The 25,526-nt window shown below is 38.9% G+C and overlaps 1 protein-coding gene across 10 annotated transcripts in view; it reads right to left on the bottom strand.

Annotated features, from left to right (window-relative positions):
• Positions 1-25,526, bottom strand: part of astn1 (astrotactin 1) — a 474,928-nt gene that overhangs the window by 340,579 nt on the left and 108,823 nt on the right. For 2 of the 10 annotated variants that reach the window (XM_079652090.1, XM_079652091.1), the window contains exons 3-6: positions 24,566-24,816; positions 23,839-23,981; positions 21,206-21,355; positions 1,658-1,807 (exon numbers count right to left, since the gene is read on the bottom strand). In XM_079652090.1, the coding sequence (XP_079508216.1) occupies positions 1,658-1,807; positions 21,206-21,355; positions 23,839-23,981; positions 24,566-24,816 (694 nt within the window). Of the gene's footprint in view, positions 1-1,657; positions 1,808-21,205; positions 21,356-23,838; positions 23,982-24,559; positions 24,817-25,526 lie in introns of all 10 variants that reach the window. The other 8 variants (XM_079652093.1, XM_079652094.1, XM_079652087.1 and 5 more) reach the window with 5 other exon arrangements.

Below are 25,526 nucleotides of genomic sequence, written 5' to 3' on the forward strand. Positions count from 1 at the left end.
CAAACACACACGATACAACACATTTAACCTTGAATAAAGCCACTCACTTTGTTTAAAATTGTTATTTTCTCATACAGTAGCAGAATAGGTCTAGATTACATTTTTACATTTTAGCATAACTTTCTCATTCAGAAGCTGCCTGAGGGGATGTGTAACTGCCTTACATTTTCAGTTAATTTCCTTACAGCTCTAAATCACAAATTACAGTTCCTATACCTGTAAAGGTGTAGCATTATTAGGGGAGGAACAAATCTACGGTGTAGCATTTGCCACGTAATAATTAATTGGTGCACTTGACAGTCTAAGCACAGGAGAATTGTGTTACAGGAAAAAGCTCTCAAGCTAAGTTGATGGAGATAACTTCAGGATGCAGTATTGAGAATCCAGCCACTCTCAGTAGTAGGCAGCCTTTTTGTATGATTATTTAATTTCAATTAGGTTTGTTCGGATAAGCTGCAAGTTACAGGCGTGTGTTTGTGTACGTGTGTTAGCTTGTGGGACGTGTTCTATGCTATAAATGTCCATCTCCATTATTTCTATTGTAAGCTTAAGTGGTATACGCATAGTAAATTGTAAAATACATGCGGTTAATCATTTTTATACTTGTTTTTCTTCTCTTGTTAACCCCTGTTCGAATGGGTTAGTCAGGTATGAAACTAAACCGTGTTTTTTTAATCAAGACTTGATGACTGGTGTCTATTACTGGAGGGAGCTACAGGATCCTTTAACAAAGTAAAAATCTTACCTATCCTATTATGTACAAAGCTAGTTTATTCAATCAAGAAATCAATAGCTGTATGCAGGATATAATACCTCCTTTTTAAATGAATTTCCCTGGAGTAGACATTACGTAAAAAAACGTGAAATCTTCCGATGTTCTCAAACTCATCATCCCTATGACTTAAGGAAATTATTCTATCACGCCTCACAAATAATTCCTTTCCTCTGGATGTAAACAACATTGTTAGGGCACTATTGCAACCAATGTATTATTTCCGTAAGCTTAGTTTTAATTAAAGGTTTGGCTAAACTTCTGGAGATATCGCCATGTTTGTGACACATGACAGTGGATTAATAGGCTTTGAGGCGTTTTGAAAGCTTGTAACGCCTTCTGACAGCAGCTATTATTTTCAATAAATTGTCTCGTTATTTTTTAACCCTCCCGTGTCTGTATCCCACACCCCCTTACTGTACATCACAGCTGCAAGGACAATGGCATGCTGACAGATGAAGCGTGCCACAACACTTCACTTAGACACATTGGCACAGTCTTCTCTTTAGAAATAATACGTGTGTGAAATATTATTTCAAGATACAGTGTTTTGCAAGTCACGAGATGCAATCCATATCTAAATAGTCGCCACCAAAACCTCTGATCTCGTTGTCATGTTTCATTTCAGTCAACAAGATTGTATGCAGATGCAGAGTAACATGCTCACAACCACTTTTAAGAAACACACCTAGTATGTACACACACACCATACCGTATACACAAACTCCACACTTTCCTTGGAGTCTAAATCACGAGCACACACACATACAACACTGGTGCCTTTCCATTTGCTTTATGCATTGTCAAGGTTACTAGTCATGCGTCATGGCGATGGTAGAACCATCTGACGGGGGGATAAACTGACTGTAGGTGAATTCTCCTTACCCCCTGAGCCCCACGCGCTGTTGGCGTTACCGTTTCTCATACCTCGACTCCGGCGTCGACTGCGGTTTGGGTCGGTGTAAAAGGCCAGCTGAGGCTCGCTGTCTGCCTCCGTTCCAGAGTCCCCGTCGGGGTTCAAGAAAGTTGAACCCCCTGTTGGATTTACACATAAAAAGTATGAAAAATACATCTACTATGAAGAAACGTAGTTCTGGACCATTGGTAGGGAAATGTGTCCTCAAGTTGGCCTCTTTGAGAACGCAGTGGGAAAAGAAAGGGCAGCCAGAACCAAAAAGGAAAGGGCTGTGGGATTCAGTGTGGAAACAGATCAGACAAAGTTTTTTTTATTAAATCAATTATTGAAATGTAGGCTAATGGAGATGAAAGCCAAGCAGAAAGTTATCCGTATCATGTATTAAAGAAAAATATGCTTAAGCTTTCTGGTTTATCTGTAGCTTTTAGTTTGGTTATTGTGTTAAGTTAACCAGATAGATAGTGTTAATTTAGATCCTTTAATGGAGTAAAATAAGTACTGCCAAACAACAGAAGTATATAAAGAAGGACGCAATGCAGATTCTTGACTTTGATTTGTGCTTTAGACCTGAATGGCTTTTGGTGAAGTCCTTGGGGGAATAACATTTTAGTCAATCCTATCTAACCTTGATCTGTTTATAAAAAAGTGGCAAACTTTGCCTTAGAGAGCAAAGCTTTGCTGTGGATCTTTATATTATTACAATGGAGAATATTCAAGATTCAATGGTTTATTGTCAAATAATGAATACAAAACTTGGGTCACAGGTTCCTCAGCAATGCAAATACAAGACATAAACATTTAGAAAATAAGAACAATACAATGTGTGCAAGCTCAGGCATTAAGTAGTCTTATGGCCTGTGGGATAAAACTGTCTCTGAGATATAATCATGTTAAAATCAAGTTGTGGTTAAAAAGCCTTTCTCAAAAGGAATGAATCATCTACAATGAGTGCTCACAGACTGATGCATATAAGAGTCAGTGATGAACACAGTACTGAAAGTACCAATAAGTACTTCATTTTGTATTACAGAACATGTTGTGCTGGTGCCTAAAGGTATTGTTAAAATGTTAATGCATATAATGTGAGTGTTTATCTCATTACCTTAGCGTTATGTTAAGACAGTGCTATGCTGTGGTGAATCTTTTTAAAAAGTAAAGATGGAAAACAATGGATGGGTTACAAGATTAAATCTTAAAGGGTGGATCAAATGCTGAACAAATATTTGCCTGTGTACATTTGCTGGACAATACCAACATCAATCTCTTTTCAGGTTAGTTTGTCTTGTCGTTATCGTAATCATGCTGATAAGCAAATGGACAAACTACTGGCCTGATTTTAATGGAATTGGTGGAAGGGTTCTTCTACGAAATAACATTTTGGAGCGTATCCAAATCAAGGCGTGGAAATGTGTCTTTCATTTACATTTCAAGATAGTGCATCTTTTATTGATGTGGTATAGAACATTAGGGTTCCTGACTATGACATGATGACTTAAAGCTCATGAAAACACCAAAGAAAAACTTGGAACTTTGGTATGGCACCATCAGAGTATGTCATTACCATTAGCCAAAGTTTGTGCTTTTCATGTTGCCATTTATGGAAAGAGCCAATTCACAAGTATTCATTAACAAGCACTTCCAATAAATAAAGAAAGGCTACAGAATGGAGTGTAAAAAAAAAAAAAGGGGGGGTGGGGGGGGTACACTGCTTTGTTTGGGAAGTTAATCCCACTCATAGCAATTAATCGTTCTCCATTTTGCAGTGGGTAAGATAGCAAATGTGCTTTCTTTTCCCGACTGGTCTAGCATTTCAAGCTACAATATGATCTTAAGGATGAGGTATAAAAAAACCTCCTTTTATAATGCAATGTCCCTAATAAGTTTTAAATGAATTTCAGCTGATTGTGTTTTAGCAGAGGCATTAGCTATATTTAGAGGGCATGTATGGAAGCTTGTCTTACAAGTGTTAGCGGATTGCGAATCACAAAGTGTGGGGGAAAATCCATGAAAGCAGCAAAGAGTTGCTGCATCAGCAGGATATGTGTGAACTGAAATAAAATTCTTGCTAACGTTGCTCAGTGACAAGAGCTTTTCAAATCCCCAACCAAGCATTTGATTAAACTACAGAAGATCCCAAAGAAGGAAAAATGGGGGGAATGAAAAACACTGTTGGCAGCAATGTCAATGTGAGAAGGGCTTTTTCATGACAGCAGCTTCATCAGCTTTTCATATTGTTGGTTTTAGAACAATATGCACTGAAGATATGAATGCACAGTATTATTGGCAGCCATGACTATCTGACGGCACAGATGCTGCCGTTGCTTTACTTCACAAGGGGGAAGGCCTTTTTGATGACACCATTGTTTCAGCAGCATTTCACATGACTGATTTAATAATAAAATAATATTCACTGGACAATTTCCCCACATAAATGTTAGCTGGCAGGAAACAAAGTCCTCTAGAACAATATTAAGTGTGCTATCAAAATGCTGCAGTGAAATAAGGTCCAATAAAACCTTATATATAGTATGTTACAATAACTACAAAATAAGTAAATGTCAAGTTAAATATCCATCAGACAGTGGGAATTGTTATTATATGCAATACAAAAACATTGAGTTTAAAAATAAAACGTTTTTACTTTCCCCATTTGGAAAAAAGCTGTATGTCCATTGAAACTGTTTGGATTATATATGTTTTGCTTTGCTTTGCTTTGCTTGTTGCTTCCTTTGTCTGGAGTTTGAAAAATGGAACAAAGGTTTTCCACAGACAAAAACATTGTATTGAGAACATATTGCTCTTTTTGAAAAGCATATAAGAATAGGTACTAAGTATGGTACATTTGTTATATGCCAATGACAACACTATTGCCATGTACAGATTCAAGGGTTATTCACTTGAAGAATGCAGCATATGAAGATGTAGCCTTCAAAGGAATGAAATCAAGTGGGCTAAGGCTGTTGCTCTTTTGTAAATGAGGCACTCTACCTTTACATATAATGAAGTTGTGTTCTGAACAAGCAGAAACAATAAAAGGTTTAAAAAGTTGACTATTTACCACCTAAACTTCAACTGGTAAAAAGGATTTTGTCCTATTCCCACACATCCCTTATTGAGGGGTCTAGATGTTTTAGGGCCCCGCTTTTGGCTCCATTTTAAGGAGACACTGAAATATGATATTCTGCTTGAATATTTTCAATGACGAAATTATTAATCACTTCAAATAGTGTGTCCCCTAGACAGCGGTGGAACAACGGTGGGGGCAACAGCGGTAATTGAAGTTTAAAAGTCTAAAAAATGCTACAATTACTGTCACAAACTGGATGAATGTGAAGTATTTTGTTAAAGGAGGATGAAAGCGTAATTAAGGAGCACTATTGGAGTGACTTTGATGGTTATTGGACTCCGGATGAATTAATCTGGATACCCGCTGTATGAAGAAATTAAAGGACGGCGCAAGTGGAAACAATCCACAAAGAGATCAAACTGTTTAAAACACATGCTCAAAGTAAGCCGGATTTTGCCGATGTGTTTATGTGGATTCAAAAGTCGTAAATAATCTACAAAATGGAGGAGACCGATCTGATCAGAGCAACTGTGACAAATAATCCAACTGAAACCGGCATGGACAATGACTATGTTTTAAAAATGCGCTTATCCAGAAAAGCCTGGTTTGGACAATTTACGGGCAGCAGAAACATTTCTATTAAAGAAAGAATTATAAATGTCTATGTTTTTATGCCTTTCATAACTAATAACTTGAATTTGTATTAAAATTAATTAAGCAATTATTTTTCATATTTTATTGTAATCTAGAGACAAGGCTTTTAGTGACAATCATGTATTAAGTTACAATTCTATATATAAAAAAAAAAAAAAAAAAAGTCTAAATATGATTTGGCCTCAAATCATCTGAGGCCTGGCGCCCCTATCTGACGGCACAGATTGCGATATTTGGCGCACCCCCCAAGGAGAACTAAACAACCGGACGCTGGTCCGATTAAAAGAGGTGGTCTCGGACCACCTGCTAGTGAACCCTGGAGCGGTTCATTGCTGGTGTGAACGCAGTCCGCACCAAAACACAGGAAGTGTAGTATTTACGCGTCGCAAGAACACGGAGGTCTTCAAAATCTTTAGCGAAAGAGTGAAGCAGAATGAAGTGTTGAACAGTGTCATGTAAAGTAAAAATGCTCCGTCAACTATACATAAAAGTCAGAGCCACCTGTCGTCGGTGAAACCTCCTCCTTACTGCAGAACATCTCTCATTATATGTGTTATAATGTTTTGTAATGCACGTTGTCTGATTATATAATCATATGCGCCGTCTGCTAGAGTCTGTAGATATGCTGTCCAGATTAACAGCAGCATGTAACCTGCCAGTGCTCCATGGCGGAGGCTCCGGTAGAAATTGCCTGGATTTGCAGTTTTTCCCCCTTAATGTCTGACCAATGGTTGAACAGCATTCCTGTGCGCATGACTTGTGTTTAAAGTTTATAGTCCATTTGAGTTTTGCCCGTGTGAACGCAAACCGAACCTTCTGAAAAATGAAACGATGTAACAAACTATCGTCTGGTGCGCACCAGAGAGGCGGACTATTAGGTGTGGATGCGACCTTAAAGTTAGCGTTTATTTTGAAAGTGTGTACAACAAAAGATTCGGATAGGGGACACCTTCAAGTCAGACACATGGTAACATTTCACTGTTTTATTCTGCAAATTGGGTGCTTTTGACTAGGGACCCCTAGGACTTTAATACTTTGACGTTTTTAGAAAGCACTCATGAAACTGAAACATAAGAGAATAAAAAGTCACTAGGAAGAAAATGATTGACAATGTCGAGAAGGATTGGACCGACAGAATGAAATCATGCAGGGGTCCCAGTTGGTGGGATGAGGGTTGAGTGACACCGCTGCATATCCTTTCAAAGATAATCACCACAATAATTGAATGTGTGTGAAAAACTGAAAACGGTCTTGATGCTTGATAAATAATCCGAGTTCTTGTTACATATTCATTTTATTGTTTTATAATTTTAGCTTAATTCAAAAGTTAATTTAGAGAGCCTATCCTAAAATGCTGACAGTAGATTGATATCAGTGAATTGCCCATCCCTACCCCAACATAAGAGCCATTACGTAAAGCACTAGTATGGGAGACCTTGTTGTATTTTCACATTCTTTATGTTAAGGTCTGTGAGAATCCTTTTAAATCTAACAATGGTGGCTTGGAGTGAGCAAAATCCAGCAACTTCCCCTCTAATGAGATCAACTCAACTAAAGCCCCTCTTTGTTGAGAGATATTTTATTGGAATTTTCCATTTCCTAACTTCAGGAAATTAGGCTTTAAAGTAGCTCTCTAAACACCTGAATAGAGCAGAGCTGTCAAGGACAGCTTTGAGGCTGCATGAAAGAAAAATGAATAAATAAATAAATAATTGTTGGCTACTACAGTTGAATAACTTAAAGGTCCCATGTCATGGCCATTTCTACTGATCATATTTCCATTGTTGAGGTATACTAAAAGGGATTTAAATTGTGCAATTTTCCAAACTCACATTGGTTTCTCATACAGCATCTCTGTATAGTATGTGTATTCACCAGGTATTCGCTTTCTGTCCTAAACGGCTTGTTGGAGCTCCTGCCCCCCCCCTCCCCTGTGAGCCCACTGTGCTCCGATTGCTTGGGACGTTGTGAGGCTTGTTGCTGCTCGCCGCTGCAGCGAGGAGCGGACAGGTTTCTGGGTCGGCGATACAGAGAGACACAGTGAAACTCGAGCACACACGGAGAGCATTTCTCCGTGATCCCAACTCGTCTATTACCAGCGTTCCGGGAGCTCTATGCAAGTCAATGGGTATCCCTGTTAGATAGCCAAGGGATCCTGGTGTGTGAGGTGCTCCGCGGATTGGTCCATTTGGCCAATCCGGTCATTTGTTGTTGATTTGGGTGTTCACACGTCACAGAACCCAGGAAGAAAACAATGGAAAATGAGAAATCTCCAACGAGGCGTTTTGGGGCAGCATAGAGGTATTTTCCGTGTTAGAGTTTTGGTCACAACAGGGTGTACTTTGAGGGTTTGTGACTTTGCAGACTGTTTACATGCGGAAAAACCTTCATAACACACAAGGGGACGGGTAATAACCGGAAAGGCATGACATGGGCCCTTTAAAGTGGTTTTAGAGCAAAACAGCATGTATTCTCTGTGTGATGTACAAGAGAAAAAGCTTCTGACATGAGTGCAATCTTACGGAGCTCCTAAAGGGACATGAAAAAAGAGAGAGAGAGAAAAAAATCGGGATAACGGTTTAAGAGACATACATTTTTTTTTATTTTTTTTTTAAAGAGAGAAACTAATCCGTAATCCTGACTTTTTTTTTTTTCTCATATTTTTAGAAAGTTACCGATGCGCCAAGGAGGAAGTGGAACACACAGGAGACAACCATTTCATTGCAAACTGTTATGTTTACGTGGGGAAATGACAGTGCATACATTATTTGAGATATATTTAGACTTAATTTTAAGGACTTTTCGGCCAGGGGTGTAGAGCTATCACCGGATTGGCAAAACAGGAGAGTCTGTAAACCTGGCTGCTTTGATCTATGATTTAATTAATTTGATCTATCTAAATAGATTTTTTTTGTATGTCCCTTTAGGGACTCCGTACAATATAAATCAATCAAAGAGGAATTTACTGAAATAACATGTATAGCAAAAAGTAAACAAGAAATTAAGCATAAATATAAATACAAAGCAATAAAGATTTCACTACATAGACATTTTGCAATTAATGATCATTTAAATGCTGACCATGCTACCACAGGACTCACAGGTACAGCTTACATATCGTTTAGTTGTATCAGAGTACGAACCTACTTTTGCCTTCAACATGTCCACCGGAATGGCTCTTGAAATATAATGCTGTGTCTCTGCCTGGCTTTCAGAGGAGAATAAAAAGTGCCTCCTGAGGAATTAAGGCTACATTTCACACAGCAGGCATTCGTCCTCCCGCAGTGTTAAAGCGGAGGCAAAAAGATGCTGCGCTCACTGCTTCTATCAAAACAAGACAGGCCCCCTTTAAGTATTCACTACATGACGTTCACCCGCACCTCAGCATGCACAAATAAGTCTTATAAACCAAAAGTAAGTTACTATGTCCAGGGCTCCACATTTCTATACATTTGGGAGGGTGCTAAAGCAGAATGAGAGAGAGGGTAATGAGAGAGGACTCTACTGCATAAGAATGTCCCCCCAAATCAACAATGATATTAGCAATAGCATTAAAATAAGCAATTTGCTACAGAAATACAACTATGTTCAGCAATATAAATTAAGAACGCAGAATGTGTTTAAACAAAATGTAAATTAATCAAAGCAGAAGCAATTAGTACAAACACCACTCATTTAAGAATGCAGCAAATGCTATACCTTAAATGTGACTCATATACAAATGAGTTCTTACACTATTTCCCTGGCACTCAATAAAAAATAAGAAATAATCTAATGTTTTTAAAGTTCAATATGTTAATCAAATCAAAGCTATGAATAATGTTCATAAATACAAATGAATATCTGTTATACAAATCAGTCTTCCACATTTACAAACAATGTGGAATGAAGAAAAAATTACTTACTGGTAAATAGTCAACTTTTTAAACCTTTTATTGTTTCTGCTTGTTCACTAGCACTAATAAATGCCCATATATACAATTGAAAAAAATGTGGTCAAATGACAATTTGATATGACAAATTGCAATAAATATGATAGACTCAATTATTTTGTTCTTAATTAACGTTCACTTTGGAGAGGAGGGTGTTAAATAATGAGTGGGCATCTCATCTGTCATTAAAATGTGTTTGTTTTAGGTATGATAAGAAATACAAATGACATCATCATCATCATCATCATCATCATCTTCTTATTACAAAGAAAGGTGAAAAGTTGCGGCTTTTTTCTCTTGATGTAACAGAAAATTAATTTGGTCGAATGTGTTTGAGTCTTTTAAAGTTTATAATCTAAGGGTTAAAGGTGCTGATTAATGGAGTGGTGAGATAATCAAACTAAAAGTAAAAATAGAGCTTAGGGTAATGATTTGGCAGTGAAAACAAAAGATTGCAGTCCAATACGTGACAACATTCTTTGTCTTACTAGGCATCAAACAACTGTGTTCAAACAAGACAGTCTATAAAAAAGATTAAACAATGCTTAATTTACACCATCACAATCAAGTAACCAAAACTTCTCTACTTAACAGCTGGCACTGTGACACATATATTTAACCCAAGATAATAGCTGCCCTTGTGAAACAATTAAACTTGAGAAGAAGAGACTTGTATGCTGAATACCAAACAACATAGTTATGAAGAAAAGAGGGGAGGATGATCACCTAAACAAAAGGAGAGTACGAGATGAAAGATGAGTTAATGTTTTTCTGCATCACCAGCAGATGTTACTTGTTGCCTTAATCGCAAGAGAAAAAGGTAAAATCATCCTCCTGATAGTGTGTCAGTGTAACAACTTAATTATTCAATTGACTTTGATCAAACAAAGTATAGAAAAAAGTCAGCTTGAGTTGCAGTTCTACTTCATACGGATTCATGAAAAAAACAAAACGTTATGTTGATGTCAAATATAGTTTATTGAATTGATCCCCGTTTTCAAGCAAGACACAATACATTAAGTATTTTAGTTGCCACATGACATGCTTTTAATTTAAATCCAGACATTTAATTGAATCTATATACAAAATACACCAAGCAGAACACCCCCAATGTTATCTTAGGAGAAACTACATTTTGACTTGTTAGCAGAAAAACAACAGTTGTTACTCATTACATTAAAGACATTCCAAGCTGGGACTTCAGCGCCAAAGTTACCATCAAACAATTCTTCCTATTAAACAACAGAGCACAAAAAAAGGTAGACAACACACAATTCCATCTTTGTGTTGGATCGCAGAGCTTTTTTGCTAGCCGCCTCATCTTCCACCTATGTTGCTGACCCTATGCAAAAGTAAATAATTGCATTTCTTGACCTTGAAAAAAAATACATATTTATCATCTGCTAGGCAGGCCTTTTATGCTGATAAGTGTGAGCTTTTTAGCCAAAGTTGCTGCTATTCTAGTGGTGATGGACAACAAGCCCATGTGCAGCATTAATTAAAGCTGAACAGCCAATTTTCTGACATGATTAACACTTGAGGGGGATTGTTGGCAATTAAACTCAGTGTTGTTGACATGCAGGAAATGGATTTTAAAGGTCTCTTATTGTGCTATTTCTAGGCATATATTATGGGTCTCAGATAAAAATATATAAAAAACATGTCTATGATGTGTTTTGCTCAAAATACTAAACAGATCATGCATTTTAGACATCCCTCATATCCCTCTGTGTAAGCCCTGTTAGAGAAATGCTGATTTGGGGTCCTTAGCTTTATATAAAAAAATAAAAAATAAAAAATAAAAGAGGAAGGGGAGCCTGCTCAGAATTACATGACATGACATGTCACTTGTTAGACGCTTTTATCCAAAATGACTTACATACTCAATACTGTGGGCAATCCCCACAGGAGCAATTTGGGGTGAGGTGTCTTGCCCAGGGACACAACGACATGCTGACTGCAGTGGGGTTTGAAGTGGGGTTTGAACCTGTGACCCCCTGATCCGAACACCTACGCACAACCCACTGCGCCAGACGCCTCCTTAATTCTACCGGCAGATACAACTAAATGATCCCGTGATTAAATGCCATATCATGTTCCAACCCACATCAAGGATTATTTTTGAAACAGTATGGAGCTCAAATGCTTTTTCTCTTGTGGGTTTACCACAAGGTGAGTACCTTTGTTTAAATGTCCTGCTTTTTTACACATACTCTCTCCAGTACAGATTAGAGTAACATTTGAGTTTTAGCGATGCTTGCAAAGACCATATTACATCCAAAACACGTCGGGCATTGTTTCTGATAGGGCCGCGGGTGTAAAGCTAGCCCACATTTCCGATATTACGTCAAGTCCGCAGCAAGTCTGGATCAGCTCCGTTGTAACCCCGTTTTTAGAGATGTGGGTACGGAGCAAAAGAGAGAGGGTTTTGTTTTCTGACACTTTGTGAGTTTCCTGACACATATTTATGTATAAAATACATCAGAAAGTGCATTTTGTATGATAGGTCCCCTTTAAGAGAGGAAAAACCCAAAAGAGAGAGCCAAACATCTCTACAAGGGGGCACAAGTGAGTTGCAGGGGATGTGCTGAATATATATATCTCTAATATAACGCAAAGATACTGTGGGAGGTATATTTGAGTAAAATCTTCTTAGATTAACAGTGAAAAGTCATGTATAGTGAACCTGGTAGACCAAAACCCAGAAGACCGCAGGCAACATGAACTTAGAGAAATAACTTTATATCAAGGTTCAGTGCAAGTAAGGCAAAACTGAACAGTGCAGAACAAAATCTAGGATCCAACAAAGACTGAACTGATCCGAAAAGATAATCAAGTGCAGGTGGAGAGCTGCGAAGAGAAGCTCAGGTGAGGGGGAAAAGATAATTAGACAGGAGAAAAATCACTGGGAATGGAAAAGATGCCGATTGGCTGAAAGACCTGACAAGGCTGATAGAGAGCAGGTGTGTAGATTAGCCAAATTATGGGAGCAGGGAAGGAGCTGATTGGCTATGAGGAACTAACGAGGCTGATAGAGACCAGGTGTGTGGATTGGCTGAATCCTGGGGGCAGGGAAGGAGCTGATTGGCTAGGACGAACAAACGAGGCTGATAGAGAGCAGGTGTGTAGATGGGCAAAGGCGGGAAACACCGTATAGGAATACACGAGGATCGAAAAGATAATAATCTTTGTCCAGTCAACAAAGTCCGGGGGCATCATGGACACAGTGACATACTGTGACAAATGACATTACAACAGAACAGAGCGTTCACAGTGCATTGCTCAGCATGGCTTTCATTTATTCTGTCCTCTTCTTGTTTCCCAAATAGGCCCATATGTTGGTGTCAGAAAGCTCACATCCCTCATACATTAGCAAACATGTTTCATATGCCACAAAAAAAGGCAGCTTTTCACGTGCAAAGAAATCAACTAAAATATGGACAGGATCAGTGAGTTCATATAACAATGGTTGTAATTGCAGCTGTAATTATCACTGGCGTAGGGCTGAATTATTACCCACATATTAAAAATCACTGACCAGCATAGAGATTGTTAAAATCACCCTACCTACAGTAGCCCAGAGAAATAAATCCTCTCCCTATGGAGCTTAAAGTAACCTTTGTCATGTATGCAGAAGGACAATAACTCAAACAATACATTAACTTTATCTACTAATGTAGACATCATTATCATGGTCCACATCTAAGTTAGGGATACATTGTACACCTGCTCAGAAATAATAATCATGAAATACTGACTGGGCCTGCATGCTTGAGGCTTAAATCTTCACTCCTTTTGCCATTGCTTTCTTCCATTTGGCACCTTTGGTACTTTCAGTTGCTTTAGAAGTTACACTAGAGTCCATTAAATGTGCTGACATATGGAGTGAAGAGAGGCAAAAAAGGAAATAGTCATTATCTTATTTGCCTCCTCCTCAGAAGTTGTCCGCTGAGGAACACAATAGCTCTGCCTGTGCATATTTTATGACAACATTGTTGACTGGAAAGACCAACAACAGCTCCTCAAAACTGCATGGAGCAGATCTAATTGCACGCTTAGGCAGCCTCATTCTTACGCAGCTGGCTTCAGAGAATACTAACATGTACCTGGAAGCACTGACATTTTCAAGTGGTGAGTGCATCCAAGTGTGTTTATTAGGAAGGAAATCGTTTTACTGTCATATACCAAGCTCATACAGAAACAGATACAACTATAGAGAACCGCAGTGACGCGTCCTAAAACCCGGAAGTAAACTCCTTCCGGTTCCTTCGTCAAAAACGCAATGCAATTTCTCCATAGGATTTGGGAAAATAGCTCGAAATAAGGTCTGTGGTTGACACACATTTAAGAGACGGATCACGTTTTGTGCAGTCGGATAATATCCACATGTCTACCCTACTTTTATAATGTTCTAATCATAAATCTAGTGGCCAGAAGCAAAATGCTAACGTTATGCTATAAACGAACTACAGCAGGGTCGCCGCTTCAACGTCACGCCAACTTAAGATCCATATTCAAACATACAGATTCTAAATGGTACAAGTTGAAGCGTTTGTTTTAACAGTTTGCAGGAGGCAGGTACTTGCTCTCAAGCAGAACAGGGCAAACAAACTTAGCGGGAGTGTTTTACGTGTTCGGCATAATGACGTAAAACGGCCTGGACAACTTCTGTAGTCCTATTCAGCCACTTGTTAACAACCATCGTTTTTCAGACACGTAAACTCTTCAAACATGTATTTAATGTCGTAGAACAAAACGTGATCTGTCTCTTCAATGTGTGTCAAACACAGACCTTATTTGGAGCTATTTTCCAAAATCCTATGGAGAAATTGCATTGCTTTTTGTCAAAGGAACCGGACTTGGTAAAAATGCTAACTTACTTCCGGGTTTTAGGACGCGTCACTGCGGTTTTCGATTACAATAATTATAAATGCATGTTGTTCTCTTCTATAACTGTCTAGTTTGGTTTTCTGCATTCCTGCAGTCAAAATACATGAATAAGGAGGAAACCAGTTCCATGGAGGTGTAGTATTGGGTTTGCCAGCTTAGAAAGAATAAAGCAGACCAAGGGTGTGTCTGAACTCTCCAAAATGCAGTCAAAGAAAGAGACAGAGATAAAACAAGACTCTGACATGTCCTTCTCGCAAGAGTAGGACATGTCATCGAAGACAACAAGAACCAAGTGGCTCACTTTCAACTTACTGGGTACTGTAAAAGACAAGATATTTGGCATTTTTAACATATGTCCTACAAAGATCATTGAATACCTATACCCAATGTGACCAGACCCCTTGATTACATACTTCAATGGCCAGTCTTCAAAATTGTACCAGACAAATTAAGCTTAGCAGAAGTTCAACCAGGAAGACAGTCTTTACTAATTCATTCACATTTTCCCATCTTACTACTCTCTCTACGTCACGGGGGCATCACTTCGCCTCTATTCCCACAAGCATAGTGCATTGCTAAACCTTTACTTCTGCTCTCTCCCCTCCTGACATTTCAGGTGACTCAACGCAGCCCTCCTCCACCCCTTTCACCTCATGTCCCTCCAAATCCAGGGTCAAGCTAAACCACTCCTCTTCAGACCGACCTCCAACTATGCCTTCATGCTCCACCACCACCAGTGTCTCTCCTGATTGAAAATGAATAATAATCTGTTAACAGCCAAAAAGAAATTTGCATTAGTCGTTCATAGCTTTCCGCACTAACAAAACTGCTAACTAGCCTGCCTTTGCTTGACAAACTGTTCTTTGATGTATCTTGGTCATCAAGACACATCAACGTGTTGGTATTGGTGCTAAAACTGAAATCTAACATGTCCCATACAAACAAACATGTTGCCCTTTTTAAATGCTGGGTAGTAATTAGGCTATAGTTTGAATGTATATCCAGTGGTGATACACCAATGTTAGCAGGACTTTAGAAAGAAAAAAAAACTTAAACAAAGGGGTTCTATCTGAGTGGGTATGTTCCTGTATAACAATAACAACTAAACTTGTTCTGCATTTATTTTAAGAGACAACAGTTCTTGCATGCAGGACCAAAAGAGGTCAGGACATTTTACATGAGATGATATTCATGATTGAAAACTTGTATTCGACTAAATTACAATCTGACTTCAATAATACTTTTAAGAAAAAGTTAAGGTATTTTTTTTTATGAGAACACCGGCTTTTCAAATACAGCTATCATGTCGAAATTAATGAGGAGGGTTTTTTGACTGGACACAGACAAACTTTGAAGTTTGACAATTTCATCACTTTGGTATGAGGACCACAGACTAGTTGGCAAGATAAACATCACTGTGTTGTTCGCATTTCACTAAAAAACCTATTTACGGTTTTCTGGGCAGTGAAGTTGTTTGCTTCAAATTCCAAGACCTTTTGGAGCTGTGAATGGTGCAGGTGCGTGTGTTTTTCACAGCTGAAACGTAATGTTGGATGTAGGGGTGCAATAAAACAGTCACGGTCAGAGAGGAGACAGAAAGGAATGTGTGTTGTCTATATAAAGAAACCAGAACGTCTCAAGAGTCATGTTAGGTTTCCCACAGTCATCAGTGAAATGAATGCAGGCAGCTATGACACACAGATGAATACCTAACTTGCGCTGCTGTGTTCAGCTTCACTTCCTGACAGTCTGAATTGCTGTCCACAAGGTACTTTTTGCTGTGAAAGACAACATTTATTTCTGGATATTCTCTTCAGTGACTAACACCACCCAATTGTTTTTAATTGGCCTGAGAATAAAGTGTCTGTGCTGCCAAGTGTGGGGAAAGTGAAATATGGTCTGAGGGCAACGGAACATTTCCAAAATGACATTTTGAAAATGTCGCTGCCTTTTCTCTTGTTTATCATAATGGGATAATGTATCCTGCTTCACAAACTGTTCTTTCCTGTATTTCTGTAATGTTCTGATTTATAGAACAATTCCTACTCTATCACAGCTTGGTAAGGGAAAGGTGAACATGAGGAGAGACTTTGTAATGATCAGTGGTAAGTGCAAATCAAAAACAAAAATAACTTTGGATTGATATCAATCATTATGGATTGGATTATGGAAAGACATCTGGTTTGATTTATGTGAGCAAAAAGACACAGATGTATATGTTGATGAATCCCATTCACACTACAGTCACACTTTTCATTTGAGTTGACATCATTGTTCAAGGGGATTTTTCATTCAGGATAACATGGATTATAACACCTAATAAACCCTTATCCTTAGTGTCCTGCAAAGATGTATCGTGAAATAGTTTTATTGTTTATCTGTTTAATAAATAACTTTGTACAATAAGTTGAAAATGTCTCAGGGTCCTTGGGAGTTTTCCAAAGGGCATTCATGATGCTGTCAATGATTAAACCTGCATGGTGGCATTCAGTGACTCACCGTGATTTCTCTCCTGCTATGGAGCTGTGACAGACAAACATTTGTAGATAAAAGATATGTGCAGCTGGGCATCGATCACAACGCTGCTGAGGTTGAACACATAATACCTTCACTTCATTCCTCATTTTTGTTGAAATAGTTTCACACTGGCAAAAAAATCCTTTTTGAGCGTGCCATGTTTTTCAGTAGATTTCCAGTGATTCTAGGCCTATAACAAAAACATGAGGGTATCCTCCTTTTCTCCTTCTGTGTTGCTATGCACTAAAATATATTCTTTATATATTTTCAATTCAAAACATACTAATGGTCGGTTTTGAATTATTGGTCCAACCTTGTAACCAAAGCTCCTCTGTGAATTCAGTACTCTTGTTTGTACACTGTGAAACTGAATATAAATATGTCCCATCATTTAAATACTGTACTAAGGTATACAGTATTACCAGTTGCTATAGGTTTTAGAACATGGTCAAATGTTGCAATAAGTAAAGCCGACCAATGAAAGAACATCCATCTGCTAATGAATTAACAAAAATTAAATCTATAAGAAATCATCTACTAAATCAGTGGTGTCCTGTGTTAGCAAGCAGGCTAACTAGCATGTACTCTCTCAGATCAGAAACAGTTGTATTCTCTTTCAAAAAAATATTTAGTTTTCTCAAACAAAATGTTAGAAGTCAGATTTTAGTTTGGCTTAATATGTATAATAAACATGAAAAAGTGGATGTTGCATCCTTTAACATAACTCAAGTTTCAAGGCTTTATTGTCATTAGCACATTAGCTACAGTGTTAACACTAGAACCGCCAACGGGTACATTTTACCCGCAGCTGTTTTTTTATTGTATGTCACTTTTTTTCAATAAAATATTAACGTCTCCCAGTCCGTGACTTTTCCTAAAAGTGTGTTATGTAACACCCTGTGTTGTTAAAAATTGTGAATATGAAGTCAGATTGAAATATTCGCCAAAAAAATGGCTATTTATACCTATTTCCGCCAGCGGGTAATATTTACCTCATAGAAATGCAGCGCTCCTCGCGCTATTGATTTTGCGCGTAAACATAAACATGACGTGTTGCTATAGTAACGCCTTTTGTCTACTGCTGTAGATAGAGAGAGATTGAGAGATTGAGAGAGAGATAGATAGATATATTGATAGAGAGAGAGATAGAGAGATAGAGAGATAGAGAGATAGAGAGATAGAGAGATAGAGAGATAGATAGATAGATAGATAGATAGATAGATAGATAGATAGAGAGAGAGAGAGATAGATAGATAGATAGATAGATAGATAGAGAGAGAGAGAGATAGATAGATAGATAGATAGAGAGAGCCGGTTATATTTCCAAAATGGACAAAAGAAAGAGACTCATGAACGTACAGGAGGCACTAGCGTTGCTAAACCGTCTGAGCAAAGCAGAGTCTGATGGTGGGGAAGTATCAGGACTGAGTGATGTGTCCTGGGTTTGTTCTGCCTCTGATGGGTCATCTGACAGCGATCCTGAGCCTCCGCGGAACGTGACGCCGTCCCAATCGTATGCTATAAGATATCAAGGCATATAGATAATGCCTTTTCTTTTTACAAATGATCTTTTCATTGCCTTTCGAGGATGTAATATTATCAAATAAACATTTATGAAATATACTTTAGTCTAAAGTAGTGTTTTCCTCTCTCCTATTTAGTGTGTGCCACTGAGCCGTCACCAGCCCAAGAGATCGGGAAAGATGGCACAGTGTGGACGGTCATTGAGCCTTGCGGAGGCGCAGGGAGACGGCAGATACAGAACATCCTCACGGAGTCTGCTGGCCCCACACCACACGCACGTCACAACATTACTGAAAAACTCACAGCATTTATGTGTCTGTGTGATAATGTAATGTTGGAGGAAATCCGTGATTGCACAATTGCTGAAGCGCGGATAGACAGAGCCACCTGGGATGTCTCTATTATGGAGCTGAAGGCCTTTATTGCGCTTCTCTATGTGAGAGGTGCATATTGTGGGAAGAACATTGATATGGAGAGTTTCTGGTCCGAGCAGTGGGGCAACGCGTTCTTCAACGCAACACTGTCGAGGAACAGGTTTCGGGAAATCATACGCTACCTGCGCTTTGATAAAAAGGAGACCCGCCGGTGCCGGTTGACCACCGACAAGTTTACGCACGTGAGGAAGGTGTGGGATCGTTTTGTCGAAAATTCAATCGCGTCCTAGAGGCCAGGGTCCGACATCACTGTGGATGAACAGCTATTCCCGACCAAATCAAGATGTCCATTCACACAGTACATGCCCAACAAGCCGGATAAATTTGGCATCAAGTTTGGCTGGCAGCTGACGTTGACAGCAAATACATGCTGAATGGCTTCCCTTACTTGGGAAAAGATGCCAGCAGGCCAGCAACACAACGGCTAGGAGAGAACGTGGTGCTGAGGCTGGTGGAGCCCTTTGTCGGTAAGGGAAGAAATATAACCACAGACAATTTCTTTACCTCCTTCCCTCTCGCCAAAGCGCTTCTCGCCAAAAATACCAGCCTAGTGGGATCCATCAAGCGCAACAAGCGGGAGCTCCCACCCTCTGTGCAAGGGAGATCTGAGCTGTTCAGCACCAAGGTGCTGAAGAGCGACAAAATGGTGCTCTCAGTCTACCAGTGCAAGCCGAGGAGAAACGTGACAATACTCAGCACGCAACACCAGCATGTGGCCATCTCCACAGAAAGAAAGAAAAAGCCAGAGACTGTGGAATACTACAACCACTCAAAAGTGGGGGTTGACGTGCTCGATCAAATGGCTCGCCAATATTCGGTGAAAGGCAGGCTATTATTATTGTTATTATTATTATTATTATTATTTTATGCCTATAGAAAACACTGCATTGGTCAATCGTTTTTACTAAATCCTATGTTTCTCTCAGGTGGCACGCGTAGATGGCCCGTTGCTGTCTTTTATAATGTGCTGGATCTCGCTGTGATCGATGCCTGGGTGCTGTACAGGAGCTGCATGAGCCAGGAGAACATACCGAGAAGGGACTCCATGCTCCAGCTGGCACACGAGCTGCGCGCTGAGTGGATGGCATCAAAAGCGCCACCACTTGCGGACCTGCCCTTCAGCGGTGCTGGTGCAGAAGAGCGCAGGAGAATGACCTGCATGGTGAAGGCGCACTGCATGCAGAATAAAACGTTCTGCAAACGTGTCAAGTGTGGGGATGCTGTGTGTGGCAAATGCACAGCCAAGGTGCTCAGTGTTTGCAACAATTGTGTTTGAGTCTTTGTGAAGCGTTGTGATCGATGTGTTCGTTCTTATTGTTCTTCTTCTCTGATGTTTTTTGTTATTTGTATACGTTCTGTGTTATCTGCTGTTCAATATAACAAATACATTATTATATTAATTTATATTATTGTCATGTTGTTGTTTTTTTATGAGTAGAAGACTATCAGACGATATGAAGCATTTTTACCTTTACGAAACACAAGCCTAACATCAAGCGTTTATTAGCGAGAGTGGGTCATATTTCTACCATAGAATATGCAGCGATCCTCGCGCTGTTGATTTCGCGCATAAACATAAACATGACGTGTTGCTATAGCAACGCCTTTTGTCTACTGCTGTTCCTATAGATAGAGAGAGAGATAGATGGATGGATAGAGATATAGATAGATAGATAGATAGATAGATAGATATATATATAGATAGAGAGATAGACAGATAGATAGTTATAGATAGATAGAGAGAGAGAGATAGAGATATATACCTAAACAAAACACAAGTCTAACACCAAGCATTTAAATCAGCACTGTAGCAATATTTTATACTTCATGCTATCTGTACAAAGTATATAATATGAAAATCTGAAAGTCCGAAGATTATATTGGTATACATTTCATCCCTGTGCGATCAAAGCTCACTGTTCTGTATGGTACATTGTACCTTGGAAATCAATAGCGGGTAAACTTTACCCGTTGGCGGTTCTAGGTATACAGCGACCTCTGGCGGTTCTAGTGTTAAAGGGCCGATGTGTAGTATTTTAGGGGATCTATTATCAGAATATTTCATAACGATGTTTTCATTAGCTATATAATGACCTGAAATTAAAAGGCGTGTTTCAGTTGGTTTAGAATGAGTCCTTCATATCTACAAAGGGAGCAGGTCCCGTTTTTTGCACAGCCATTTTGTCTACAGTAGCTCAGAAATCCAAGGCTCTATCCCTTCAAAACCTTTACAGTATCTATTTTTTATCTAATTTTGTGTTGTTGTTGTAATGGAGTTTGCATGTTTTTCATAATAAAAAGGGATCACTAAATAATAGAAATAGAGGTCAAACTAAATCAAGTGCACAAGCTTTTAGCAGACAGCCACAACATCTACACTGGATATAAAAATACAACGCCTTCTGTGCTGCTGGTACCGGGAAGACCCATGGAGAAATGGAGATATTTCATGTCCTATTTTCTGTGAAAGGGGTAGATCTATTGGAGAGAGCGACTCACCACGGGTATTGCTGGAGAGACGCTTGCGTTGGCTGGTGGAGGTGTTGTGTGGGAGCAGTGTGTTCTGCTGGTGATTGCTGTCGATGGGACTTGTGGCGATGATGTTGTCCTTGTATTTGTTCATTAGGGCCAGCTTTGTGTTGTCGCTCACTGTAGAGAAGTGGGATATTATTACAAACAAGGGAGAGCCACAAACTAAAAGCGTTCTCGCTGAAATGAGATAGTTGGCACACGGAAATAACATGTTCTGGCGAGAACTGATGATAGTAAAGAATTATATTAAGCATGCTGTTTATTGGGGGAAAGTCAAACAGCTAAAATTAAGAATGACAAAAGGTTGCATGAAAAGAATAGTCATTAAGGGAATATGCACATATATTTAAGTCTTAGAGGGTAAAATCATCTATTTTGTCAAATGTGAAGAAGGAAGTCCCTGGGAAACAATAACAACATTGTTATATATTATACTTTGGTGGACTAAAATATTTTCAAAACTTTTATATGTTTCTTTATGAACTGAAGGAGGTTTTAAGAATACAAATACAAATAACCCAACCTTATAAAACCAAAACATTATAAACTTAAACTATATTGATTGAATACGTTTTGAAGAATTTTCCTTAACATAAATGCAAAGTTCTCAATAAAATGTTGGACAAAAGGTTAATACATTTAAATTAGTAATGTGTCCTATACTAAGGAATATATATTTTAAAGGGTGCCAACAGGCCTGACAAATGAGTGATGAGACTATATCAATATTTACAAGACAAAAGGTCATGGCAGCCAAAAAGTATTTACAGAAATCTTTGTCCAAACTCTGCAGTTGTTTATTTTCTTCAATATTCTATGCATTGCCTGCGGTCTGCATTTTCAATTTCTCTGGTTCAACCCCTTAACCATCCTAAATGCATAATGCACAGGATTCCTCCATCACCTCTGGGGTCGAGCTGTTCAGATTGTATAAGAACACTGTGTGGGAGCGCCGTCACCATAACAGATCTGTTGATGAATTTGAGCGTGCTGCTAATTTAAATTCAGAGGGTTTACCTTCAACAAACCTGCTTTCCTTCATCCAGTAATTATCATGGGAATGGTGCTCGAATCCAACGTCCACTAATTATGAAAAATAGATCTACTAAAAGTTTGTTTTTCTTTTGAAAGAATGCCTGCAGTTTGATATTTACATCTGGTGTATCGGTCACACTACTAATGTTCCAAAACGGATTATAAAAACTGCTAAACAAGTGCTTCATTTCCATCTGCTGACACTTTTAAAAATAACAAAGCGCTTTACTGTACCTTGTCGTTTGAAGACTTTATGTTTGTGAAAGTAAAATACCACTCTATCAATTTGCATGCATTCATTTAGATTATCTCCCACCTATGTGAGAAAATAACCTATTATGGTATTTGATTAAACGTCCAATTACTTTTTTGCTTCACACGTATTATCTGCATGTTGCAACTGTGTGTGAATGTAATTATATTGGTAGATGCTTGGACTACCATTAACATAATCATACCTTTACAGTAGTACTAGAACATTTTGTCAAACAGTCATTAGTTTTATTACATTTTATTAAAAGAGAAAAAAAAATAACGGCATCATTAAGACAAGGGAAAGCTTTCCCAGCATAAACGTGGAAGTATTACAAATATGAATATACTGATTTATCGGCAAAAGAAAAAAATCCTTGAATCCCAACCTCGTACATAAATTAAACAACTTTAAATGTTATGTTGACAAAACATTATTCAGCAATAGTTTTGTCTGCATTTCTCAAAAATAAAACCTCTGCATGTTCAATAAGGAAATTGTTTTGTAGAGTGCTCACAAGTTGTGCGTACAGACAGTACACGATTGCCATATCCTCTTAACCTACTTTTAAAATAATATATTGATATTATGAGACACCCGTCACTATAAAATAAATGTTTTGAATATCAAATATTGTTTATATAAAAGAAAAACAGAATGCAGGGGTATGTTATGTATTGAAGAAAAAATAGATTAAGTGTATACTCCTTGAACTTGTCTTGTTGAAAATGATACAAATCCAACTGAAATATATATCAAACATGCTTTAACCACCTAAAAGTTGAAGTGGACAAGTTATGCTAATTGTCAGTTCCATATGCAGTATGTATTTTGCACACTGCCTGTGCTGCAGCACCTCTTTTCACCCTCTGTCCAGAGCCCAGTCTAATCTGAGTGGTTAGCTGGCCGGCTCTGTTGTGATTGTTCAACTGCTTAGAGATGTCCCGCCCCTTAGCCTGTCACATATAATGTGTTGGAGCAATAGCCAATAGAAGGGTGAGTGCTACATAGTGATGTCATTATGTTAAAGTAAACACAATTATTCCAATTGAGGCTGACAGGCAGGGGGTGGGGGGTGTGGGGGAACTTTTACAATTTAGCCTTTGCAGACCATTTGTAAGTGGGTTGATTATAGTGAGTTTTGTTTTGATTAAAAAAACAGGTGCTTCTGTGAGTTTGTCACTACAAGCGACCCCTTCCACAGAACATCCAGCCTACTTGATGTACTGTTAATATGAAAGGTGTTGATAAGTGGTGCTTTAAATTAGTTTGTTGTTTTTCAACCTCTCTGTTATTGCTTCAGTTAACCTACCAGGTGTGAGGTCCATATTATTCTTGTCATTACAGCCTTGGAGGGAGTCCAGGGTACGGGTGACTTGGCTGGCAAACTCCTCGCCGCCATTCATACACTCCCGCTGCAGATGGTGACGCAGGTCGGTAATGTCATACTCATACCTGGTGAGGAGGAAGAGATCACAATCGGAATCAAAATACCTCTATGCATCCAACAGAGGGGAAGTTTGCATAACAAAACAAGAGCCAAAGACAGCTTAATATTAACTAAGAAGCATGCATCAAAACATATTAAAGATACAAAAGAAATGACACACTTTACAAAATACACATCCTGTAACAGTTTTGAAGATATAGCAGCCAGGTATATATTGCACATCTATTAATATGTATTCATATGTATTGTACATAATTGGTATTTCACAACTTAAGCTAAATAGTTTTGACTCAACTAACTAAGGCATCACAAGCGCCTAATAGCTTGATGAAGCCATACATACTTCAAAGAGTGACAGGGTGTACTTATGATAGGTTGTTTTATAATATGAATACTCTAAACTCAATGCAGACTACTGCAATTAAAAGTGTGCTGGTTAAATGATATCAGCTAGCCTTAAGTAGTGCATTTAAAACAGTTCCAAACTCCACAACACACTCTGTTTATTTACAGCGACTGCAGATGCTTATTTTTAGAGAGTAACCGTTTCAGAATATGTCCCCCCCCTTCCACCGATCCCTACTTGTACCCATCCAAAATCGGAGTCTCCCGGATGCTGAGGGTACCGCTGGAGTTGGGCCCCTGACCCCGGGAGTTCCTCAGGCTCTCGCGGGCCTGGCCCCCCATCAGCACCGAGGGGATATAGTGGATCTCATTAGCCGCCTCAGCACTGGCACTCTTCTGGGGCTGGGGGATGCGGCGGCGCTTGCACCAGCGCCGGCGGGTGTAGAGGATCAGGACGAGGCACAGGATGGACAGCAGAAGGGCGATCATCCCGCCCTGAGGGGAGGAGGGTGACATTTGGAGCAGAGACAGAAACAAAAGGGGAGAAAAGAGAGGGAAAAAGAGCAGAGAAAGAAAAGAGAGTCAAAGGGGAGAACAGATCCAGAGAATCTTGCCAAGTCGAATATGGATCAAAGTCAAAGCTGTAATGCCAACGGCACATTTTATATATAAAAAAAAAAAGGTTAGAGATGCAATTTAGTGAATAAAACCTTCAGTGTTTTTAAATGACAGCAGCTACCGAAGGGTTGTTTCACCTTGAAACAAAGTACAGTGAAGTTCAGAACACTGATCCAGACGGATTCTTAATAATTGAATTCCATGTGGGATAAAGGCAAGGGTCGGCCGTTATAAAGCATATCCCTATTGAAAGTACTGAGGTCAATGGAGCAGTTTGAAACATGTTTCATTTAATGTCTTGACTTTGTTGCCAAAGGTTAGATAGGAAGGTCAACACCATGCTCAAGTCTGTGGGACAAATACTGTGTGTAACTAAAGCCAGCAGCTGATTAGCTTAGCTTAGCTTGGCACAAGAGTTGGAAACAGGTGTAAACTTAACTGTTTAATCCATGTAAAAGACCAGACCCCACGCAGCATTCTCATCTGTTTGTAATTACTGGTGTCATTTTCTGGTTGCTAACAAACGCCATTGTAAAACATAACACTGATGTTCCGCTGCAACGGTGGTGGACTCATCAGAACAGAGT

Source organism: Notothenia rossii (genome assembly GCF_949606895.1).
Source record: "Notothenia rossii genome assembly, chromosome: 9".
In the NCBI taxonomy this organism is placed as follows: Eukaryota; Metazoa; Chordata; class Actinopteri; order Perciformes; family Nototheniidae; genus Notothenia; species Notothenia rossii.